The 10,431-nt window shown below is 41.9% G+C and overlaps 1 protein-coding gene across 1 annotated transcript; it reads left to right on the top strand.

Moving 5' to 3' along the window:
* The first annotated feature begins 2,521 nt into the window (after positions 1–2,521).
* On the top strand, positions 2,522–10,059 carry NDUFS5 (NADH:ubiquinone oxidoreductase subunit S5). The gene is made up of 3 exons (XM_069067996.1): positions 2,522–2,671; positions 6,020–6,237; positions 9,660–10,059. Exons 2-3 carry the CDS (start codon positions 6,022–6,024, stop codon positions 9,762–9,764), a joined length of 321 nt encoding a protein of 106 aa, XP_068924097.1. The 5' UTR covers positions 2,522–2,671; positions 6,020–6,021; the 3' UTR covers positions 9,765–10,059.
* Positions 10,060–10,431: the final 372 nt, after the last annotated feature.

Below are 10,431 nucleotides of genomic sequence, written 5' to 3' on the forward strand. Positions count from 1 at the left end.
TCTTCATGGAGCCACGGGTGAGAGTTGGGTGAATCAGGTGGACATCTGAGCACACCTAAAAGGGGCTCAGCAAGCCCTCACACCAGAAGTGCTAGTCCTCCAGAACACCCCTTAGGAAAGTCTACACCAAACACTTCAGAGTGAAGGCGCTCTCCCATTGGAACTGAGGTAACTCAGTTCAACCAAAAGAGAGTCCCAGATCTCACCCAAAGGGAAGTTCTCTGAAAGCCTCCTGTAGAAAGCTGAGAATTGGAACATGATAGAGACTGCCATGGAGCTCTCAAAGACCAAAGCCAGAAGCTCCAGAAGGGAGTCATGGCTTAAATCGTGGAGAAGAGTCTTAAAAGTCTCCTTATGAACAGGCAGTTTTATTGCTTTTTTTTGGAAGGGCAATTGGGGTTAAGTGACTTGCCCAAGGTCACACGGCTAGTTTTTGTGTGTGTGTGTGTGTGTGTGTGTGTGTGTGTTAAATGTCTGAGGCTGGATCCAAACTCAGGTTTTCCTGACTTCAGGGCCGGTGCTCTATTCACTTCGCCACCTAGCCGCCCCTGAAAAGGCAGTTTTCAGAGGAAGAAATTATTTACAGTCATGTGGAAAATGCTGTAAATCACCATTGATTAGAGAAATTCAAATCAAAATAATTCTGAGGTACTACATCATACCTATCAGATTGGCTAACATGACAAAACAGGAAAATTATAAATGCTAGAGATGGGGGAAAATTGGAACATTAACATATCGGTGCTGTGAACTGATCCAACCGTTTTGGAGAGCAATTTGGAACTATGTCCAAAGGGCTATAAAAATGTGCATACCCTTTGACCCAGCAATACCACTTCTAGGACTGTATCCCAACCAGGAAAAGGACCCACATGTACAAAAATATTTATAGCAGCTCTTTTTGTGGTGGCCAAGAACTGGAAATTGAGGGGATGCCTATCAACTGGGGAATGGCTGAACAAGTTGTGGTATATGGATGTAATGGAATACTATTGTTCTATAAGAAATGATGAGCAGGCAGACTTCAGAAAAACATGAAAAGACTTATATGATGCTGAGTGAGGGGAGCAGAACTAGAATACTGTACACAATTACAGCCACATTGTACGATGACTGACTTTGATAGACTTGGCTCTTCTCAGCAATGCAAAGTTCTGAGACAATTCCAAAAGGCTCGTGATGGAAAATGCTATCCACATCCAGAAAAAGAATTATGGAGTCTGAATGCAGATCAAAGCATACTATTTACTCTTTTTTGTTTTGTTTCTTCTTTCTTGTGGTTCATTCCATAATTCTTCTTTACAACATGACTAATGTAAAAATGTTTAATATGAATATATATATTATATATACAGCCTATATCAGATTGCATGCCATCTTGTGCAGAGGAAAGGGGGATAAAATTTAAAACTCAAAAGCTTATGGAACTCAATGTTGTAAACAAAAAATAAATTAATTTAAAAAAATAAAGTTTTCTTTCTTGGCAATTCTGCCTTGCCCTTTCACACAGGTGCTGGACATTGATCTCCACCAAGAAGGAGAGAGTTCCATATCAATGGGCTTTGGAACTGGGGTTACACTAGAAAAAAATAAAAACCAAAAATAATACGATACAATTTAACAACTGGAGAATGGCCAGTTGAATTAAGGTATGTGAATGTAATGGAATAAATAGTACAACGCTATAATTAAAAAGCAATAAACATAAAGCATACAAAAATATGGAAAGGCCTACATGAAGGGATACAAAGCAAGATTAGCAGAATGGGGACTACAAACAGTGACAACCATCTTTTTTTTTTTTTTAAGTAGAAAACAATGCTAGAGGATGACAGAATTTTAGACAAGGACTCAGAATAAAAACCACCTCTACTTAATTGTTAATTCTGAGGATCTACTTTATTAAATATGAAGGATTTCCTTTGATGGAAGATTTATTTGGATCAAAAAAGATAATACATAAAGCATTTTGCAAAACTTGAAAGTGCTTATATGTAGATTCATGTTAGTAATTATTTTAAATACTCTATTGTTTTTGTTGTCATTCAATTTACAATAAATTTATTAACACTAAGTAAACCCCCAAAGTTTCTTTCTGGGTCTCGGGCCAATCATTCCTTTTCTATTGCTCCTATCCTTTTTGCATCAACAAAACGGAAATAGGATTCAGAGGCAAGGAATCTGAGTTCCTTCCTGCCTATCCACTGCCCCACCTAGGTGCCCAATCAATTCCCCATACTGAGCCTGTAAAATGAGAGGGCTGGACAACATCTCTCTAAAATTCTTTCTAGCAAGATGCAAATCCTATGAGCAGATAGATACCGGATCCACCCCCACCTGGCTACAGAATGTGCCCGCCCATCCTCCCCTCCACTCCCCTACCCAACTTCCCCTGTGGAGTGGCTCACCTGGCTTCGTCGGTTCTCGCCCCCACCCCTACCCCTATTCCTACTCCTACCCCGCTCCACTCAGGCCATTTTCCAGGGCGCATGCGCAGAACGACAGCTGTGCTCTTCCCCCCCACCTTAGTCCGAACCTGCGCGGAGGGGCGGGGTCTCTGGGTGTCGTGAGGTTCCGACTACGCTTTACGGCCAGTGGGTCGCGAAGAGGCTCTAGGACGACAGAGACTTGTGGTGAAGGAAAGGGACGCGGCGTTTGGACTAGGCCGCAGGTGACTGGCGAGTGTCCGCCCAGTGTGGCGGGAGGGCGGGAAGATGGGCCGGTCTGCACTCCTCCATTCGCCCTTGGCCGGCGGTCCCTTCTTGCCCGGCCCGGGCCCCATCCGAGGGGAGGGGGCGGGATCCATACCTTGGGGTGACCCCGGGCGGGTCACCCGACTCCCCAGAGCTTTGTTCTAGGGGGTTGGGCCAGGCGACCTCTGAGGCCCTTTGTTGTGTCCCCGGACACCGCCCCCAGGAAGCCTCCCCTCCTTGGGGCAGCGGAGACCTTTCCACCCCGGCCCGAGCCGATAAGCTTTAACCATTACCATCTCATTTGGCCCTCCCAACCGCCCCGGCATGGAGGTCCTCATGCTTCCCATTTTACAGAGTGGGAAACTGAGACCGGCAACGGCTAAATGACTTGCGCAGGGTCACCTAGAAGTCGAATTTGAACCCCAGGCGCAGCTACCCACTCGCCGCACCAACCTTTTATTTGCACTTTGCTGATGTGCCAGCTGTAAGGGGCGGACCTGGGGTCTGGACCCCGGAGCCTGGGGTGGAGCCCCTGCGCCCCCATGTGACCTTGGGCCCGTCCCATGTCCCTGAGGCCCAGAGAGGGGGCTTGTTCAGGCTGGCCGGTCACCTTTTTCTTTATGACCCCGAACCCTGGCTTTGAGGCAGGCCAGGGCCTTGGAAAACAGCCTTAACTCTGGGCACAGTCTGGCCTGGTGGGAGAGCCCAACCCTGCTCTGCTCATGCCCTTCCTCCATTGAAAGAGAGATGTTTTATGTGCCGTCTTTGGTGTCTGCAGCATGGCCGACTCCTTGTTTCCCCTCCTTAAAGAAACACACACACCCCACCCTCTCTGTTGTGATGGGTCCAGGACCTCTCTTGTTTTCAGGGCTGAGAGGCCCTTTAGAGGCCCTGGAATCCAACCTTACAGATAAGAACACTGAGGCACAAAGGTTAAATAGCCTGCCCTGGGTCACACACTTACTAAGGGCCTAAGATAGGATTTGAACTTCCTTTTAGTGATCTTTTTATTTACTCTTGGTTCTGTTTCTTTTGCCATGCATCTCCTTTGCCTGGGATGCACCAGAAAACACTCCCTTTATTGTTCAGTCAGGTCCAACTTCATTTTCTAGGCATAGATACTGGAGTTATCTGCCATTTCCTTCTCCAGCTCATTTTACAGATGTGGAAACTGAGGCAAACAGGGTTAAGTGACTTGCCCAGGATCACACAGTTAGGAAGTTTCTGAGGCTTGGTTTGAACCCAGGTTGTCCTGACTCCTGGCCTGGTTCTCTAGCCATTGCACTACCTAGCGGCTCCTGAAAATACTCCCTAGTGTCTGCTTATTGGAATCCTCTTTCCCACAAGGCCCAGCTAAGGTACTACCTCTCCCACCAAATCTTTCTTGTTTCCCCCAGCTTAAAATTTGTTCCTAAGCTTTTCTTGGCCACTTTGGCAGAAGCTTCTTTTACTGCTGACACATTCTACCTTGTAATATTCATTTGTATACATGTTTCCCTCCCCCCCCCCACCCTTTTTTTAGATTTTAAGCTAATTTAGGATAGGGATTATGTAATTTTTTTAATGTCCTAAGCAGTGTCTTTCACTTTCACATAGGTATTTAACATATGTTTGTTGAATGAATAAAGGTATCTGAATTTTAATAGTGTTCTCAGAAGCCTCAGATTACTCATCTGTAATATGGAGATTGTAATCCCTGTATTTTCTTCAGAAGATTGTTTTAAGGATAGCATTTTGTACATATTTAAAAGTATTATAGAGCCATTACAAACTTATGTATTATTTTGCCTTAATAGTTATTTGGCTCTCCTAGAGTCTGAGGTCTGTAAGGACAATGAAGATCTTACTTTTCCTAATCCTAATTCCCTCTCCTTTCCTTTGAATTCCGGGAGAATCTTGCTGAAACAGTTCAGATACTACCTTTCTACATTACAAGTCCAGTGTGCTCAGTCAGCCAATCAGCAGGCATTTATTTAGCTTTTATTATGTGCCAGGAATTTACTAAATGCTGGGGATGTAAAGGAAGACAAAAACAGCCTCTGTGTGTTCCTTGGACATGGAGTCAGGAAAACCTAGTTCTGAATCCTACCACAGACACTTAGAAGCTGTGTGACTCTGGCCAAGTCACCTCATCTCTCTGAAGATGTTACCTCTTCTGTAAGATGCACCTCTCACCTGGGTTGGGAAGGGATCTAATGTGTATAAAGCATTTTTGCAAACCTTAAATCCTCTAACAAAGCAAGATATTATCATAATGAGGAAACTGAAGTCCAAAAGGGAAATATCTTGCCTGAGGTCACACAGGTAAGTTAAACCTAGTCCCTTTTTCCCTGGACAGTAGACAGTTTTTTCCCTTTGACCATCTAATACAGTGATACTGCATTTAAGGGAGATCCCATGATGAAATAGACCATACCCAGCTATCTTTTGCATTCCTTCTTTCTGCATGTAGTAAGTACTCAAATATTTATGAATTGAATTAGTACCAGAAATTGATTGCACAGCAGATTCTAATAATTGCTGACATTTATCTAGTACTTGAAGGTTTACAAAATACTTTACATATATTATCTCATTTGATCCTCACAACAGCCCTATAAAGTGAGTACTCACCATTCTAGAGATGAGGAAAGTAAAACAGATTAAATAAGTGACTTACCTAGTCACCTTGTGTTAGAGGTGGGCTCAGGCTTTCTCCTTACAAGTCCAACACTCTTTTCTCACCTCTTTTTCTAGCAGGAGGCTTTTATTTAAGGAAGCAATTTGTGGAGCCAGTAGAAAGACATTTTTTTATTTTTCTCTGAGAAAATTACTTATCTAGCTTAATACTTTTCTGATGAGATATGTTCTCTCTTATTTGGTTTTTATGTATGTGCATAAGTTTTAAATTTAAAATTCCACAAAAGCTGAGCACCTATTATGTACAGATCATATAGATCATACTGAGTATTGGGTGAGATCCAAAGATGAGGGCATGGTATTTGTCATCAAGAAGTTTATGCAGAATTGGGGGAACAAAACCAACACAAGTAACTATAATGCATATTAATAAATACAAAAGGAAGGTACATACAAAGGGTTATAAGAATTTTGAGGAAGAAATTAGTTTCTGTTGAAGGAGCAGAGAAGACTTCATGGGAGGAGTAGACTTGAGTTTGAGCTTGAATCAAAGGTAGGATTTTAACATTGAAATTAGTTGAGTAGTAAAAAAAAACTTTGTCCCAAAGGCCATCTGCTGTAGTTAATTAGAATATTTTCTAAAGAATTTAATATTTTACTAAGTTTGTGTGGCTTAATATTGATTCTCTTGTTAATTTTTACTGCAGTCATGCCATTCTTTGACATTCAAAACCGGCTGGGCCTCAATATTGACAAATGGATGACAATTATGAGTGCTGAACAGCCTTACAAAATGCCAGCCCGATGCCATGCTTTTGAGAAGGAATTCATTGAGTGTGCCCATGGAATTGGTATGACCCGAGCCAAGAAAGAATGCAAACTGGAATATGAGGATTTCATTGAATGTCTACATAGGAGGAAGACGGTGAGGATGTAAAATGATGATAGAAGGAAATAGATAACTGTTCTCTGGGAAGTGCTCAATTTATGTCGATTCCTATCCAGTAGTTTGGTTTGCTGTGTGTGGAACTACATTAAACTGTGTTCTCTTTGGGAGCAGCTAGGTGCTTCAGTGAATAGAGAGCCAGACCTGGAGTCAGGGAGACCTGAGTTCAAATGTGGCCTCAAACACTAGCTGTGTGACCCTGGGCAAGTCACTTAACTGTGTTTGCCTCAGTTTCTTCATCTGTAAAATGAGCTGGAGAAGGAAATGTCAAACCACTCTAGTATCTTTGCCAAGAAAACCCCAAATGGGGTCCCAAAGAATTGGGCATGACTGAAACAAACAACTGAACAACAGCAACATAGTTCTCTTCATTTTAGTGCTAAATTCAGTATGAAGTTGGTTTATTTTGTTTAGTTAGTAAATTACTTTAACGACCTTCTAGAAGGCAGATACCTGTAGTGTGTCCCACCAGGTGTAAGATACTAGCCAGAGTGTAATATTGGTGCCCACTGCTTCCTTATCTACGTGAGCTACCTGCTAATACATACTTTATTAGTATAGTAGTGACCTTTTTCTTGCTATTCAAGTGATTTAAAGTCACATACAAGAAACTTTCCCATCCTTTGGTCATGTGCAACAGTAGTAACAAGCTATTCTAGTAACTGGATCTTGTTTATCCTTTGATAGATATTTCAATAGATTGATAGATATTTTGAATTGAATTTTATAATAGATGCTGAAGTAGGGAGGAGCTCTTCATACTGCTGAGACCCATTCCTGTCTCCTTTCAGAGTAAAGGAACTCCAGCTTGAGGGTCACCTTCGGTTTGACATGTATCCCTAAAGAGTTCCTAGAAGGATTGGATCAGACAAACCGTTCATCCAGGCTACCCTCCTCTCTGTAAATATATTCCTGCCCTTCAAACTCCCCACCTTCTTTAGAAGGATCAGAATCATAAAGTTAGTCATTTCTCTGTGTATCTGGGTGGGTGCACATATTCACACATGCCTGGTCAGGTTACAGTCGGAAAAGCACTACTGGTCCCAGAGGCTGCCCTTCATAGTCATCAGTTAGAGATATTCCAGGTCAATGAACTGTGGTGCAGAAGAGTATATGTAATAAGTCTTACCCTGCCCTGTTGTTAAAAAAACAATTCTGGATTAGTTCATACACTAAAGGATCAGTACTATTATATTTGGTCAGCCTGACTAGGGAAGTGAACCTGATGAAATAAGAAAAGGGCAACTCAAGGAGCCCCCTTCGAGACTTCAAACTTGATGGAGAAAGTTACGAAGGACACATCAGCACCATCTATTGTTCCTGTGAGACAGGCAAGCAGTTTGTCTCTTTCTTTTCACCAGAGGTTGTAGCAGATAAGAAAATAAAGTTTTCCTCATTTGGAGACCTTTCCTTCTTAGAGTTAGGCAGGGAGGGGGAAGGGGGAGTCTCAGATGTATAGTTCTATTTAGAACAGAGATACTTAGTTTGTGTTGTAGGGATCCATAGCCATCTTTTCCTTAGGGCAAAATATAGGTAGCTTCCTGTCACGTTCTTTTTGTTGCTGCTGCTGTTGTTGTTCTGAATCTTTTATTGATCATATTAAGATACTGGCTGTTTAAAAAAAAATCACCTTTTTAAAAGACCCCATAAAAGACTGGAGGAACAGTCAGTAAACAGTATGAGAAATTAGAATTTTCGAAACTGGTACAGAATGAAGTTAAATAGAATAAGGAGAATAATTCACATACCGACCACTGTAATCTTAAGGAAAAAAGCATTGAAAGACTTTAGAATGCTGATGGGTGCCATCAGCTAGGCAGACCTCTGAGTGAAGTGCCCCTTTTGCCTCTGTCTGAAAGAGAGGGTGGAATATAGGGGTGAGGTGAGGTCTTTGTAGTCAGATGTGGACAAATCGTCAGTTTGAACTAGGTCGATTTTTTATTTGATGGGGTGGAGGTGCATGTATGAAGAGAGTAATGTCATTAGGAAGTGACTGATTTTTTTCTTAAAACATAAATTCATTTAAAAAATTTCATTCATACTGATAGAGATGGAAAGAAACCTTGGAAACTAATCCTTCCCTCTCATACAAATGAAGAAACTGAGGCCTGGGGTTAATGGGGAGGGAAGAAAAAGTACTCAGTGTTATGAGCCAGAACTAGAAGCCTTCCTAAATTCAAGCATGACTTAAGCTCCTACCCATCTTTTATTCCTCTTCCAGCTGATCATTAAAGTTATCTTTGTATCAGGAGATGCTAGTCACCTAGTGCTTCTAGGCCTTGCCTAAAGTGTAGGGTTAGCACATCATCCTATGGAATTAGATTGCTGAGGTTTTAGTTTTCTAAGTACTTCAGAGTGAGAATCTGCAGAATACATGAAGAGTGAAATACCAAAAGGATCTGTGATTTCATCGTTGAGGACATTCTAACTTAGGCAGATCACCACACCTCTGTGACATAATCGAGAATGTTAAATGATTCCCTGTAGCTCCCCTGGCTGTGAGCCTCTCTGAACTTAGCTCTGGGGGTCCTGAGGCAACAGACTAGAGATTCCCTCACCAAGCCCATATCAGTAGGTTCTACCAGAGCTTTCTGCTTTATTGGCAAAGCCTTCAGGTATCTGAGGTTACTTCCATACCACGGTTAGGTATCAGTTTAGTAGAGAGAATCTGGTACCTAGACTATAGTCTTCTGTAAGCCAGGCTCTTTGATCTTCTTCCTGAACTCATTGAAGAGGCCATAGTCATTTTTTTTTTGCCCACTTGGAGAAAATGTAGCATTTTGCTATTGTTGTAGCTAGGAAGTGACCTTTATTGTAGGCAATCTAAAGATGGCACATCAGTATTTGGCACTATTGACCCCCCACCTCTCCTTTGACCACCTTGCCCATGATAGTGCCTTATTAATGTTTGAATTGTATTAAACTGTATATCATAAGATACAGGCCAGGTTTACAATTGTTTCTTTTTTCTATAACTATAATCCATGGCATTGTAGTAGTTGGCCAGGAAGAATTTCAGAGGTCAACTTGAAAAGCAGCCTCTTTCATAACCTTATATTAGTCTCTCAGCGGTGACAGCCACTTGCAAAAACCAACTCTCTAGTATGGAGTAAGTAATCAGCAATAAAAATGCAGTTTGAAACTTCAGTAGTTTTAAACTGGTTAAGATTTTGAGGATTCTGTATGTTATACGCTATGCGCTGGTTACTTGAGCTGCAGCCATACCAGCAGAGTAGTCATCATTAGTATCATAGCCAAACATAAAGTCTTAGCATAGTATAATAGACTGTCCAGAGAATTGTATTTATTTATAACCTGCAGGATATATCTTTCTAAATGTTTTTTCTTTAAATTTTTTTTCTAAATGTTTTTTCATTGGCTGTGTATTTTTCCATTGGTAGGTAGAACGCCTGGGAATGATCATGAAGCAGAAGGAGAAGCTAATGAAAGAAGGGAAGTACACTCCCCCACCTCACCACTCGGGCAAGGAAGAGCCGAAGCCTTGACCGGCCAGTGGTGACATTGGGTGGTTTCGTTCTTCATGACGGGATGAAAGTGTACCCTTGTCGTCCCCTGGAGTTGTATTTTTCTTAAAACAGATATCTCCTTCCAGAGGGTAAAAAGTACAAAAGCATATAGAAGCCATCCTGCTTTCCCCAACCCCCAGTTCTCTCTGTACTTTGCCATTAGGACAACCACACCAGGCAAGTAGGTGGCAGTGGTTCACCCTCCAGTATATGATCTGTGATTCTGCCTGTATCTGAAAATAGGCATTTTGGAAAGTAAACATTTACCAATGTATTTGCTCTCTTTCTCCAGCCTGGTTTATTTTTCTGAAATTGCAGGGTAGAATTTGTGTCCGCATGTGTGTCCATGTGTGTGAGATTGTGAGTGTGTATGTGTGTTTCGACCTGCAGACTGCAAGGTTACTGGCAGGTGTATGAATACCAGATTGAAATATATTGGAAAGGAGAGTGGTCGCCAAGTTTTAAACTGGCTTCTATTCAAGTAGGAGACAGCATGGTGTAATTTTAAATTCAGAATCAGAGGACTAGAGTACAAATCCCAGTTCTGCCTCCTTAATACCTATATAATTTCACTGAGCCTCAGTTTCCTCATCGATATGAGGGAGTTGGACTAAGCTATCTTTAAGGTCCCTTCAATTCTAATTCC

Source organism: Petaurus breviceps, unplaced genomic scaffold, assembly GCF_028583685.1.
Source record: "Petaurus breviceps papuanus isolate PSGF00001 unplaced genomic scaffold, PetGlider_PUasm1.0 90760, whole genome shotgun sequence".
In the NCBI taxonomy this organism is placed as follows: domain Eukaryota; kingdom Metazoa; phylum Chordata; class Mammalia; order Diprotodontia; family Petauridae; genus Petaurus; species Petaurus breviceps.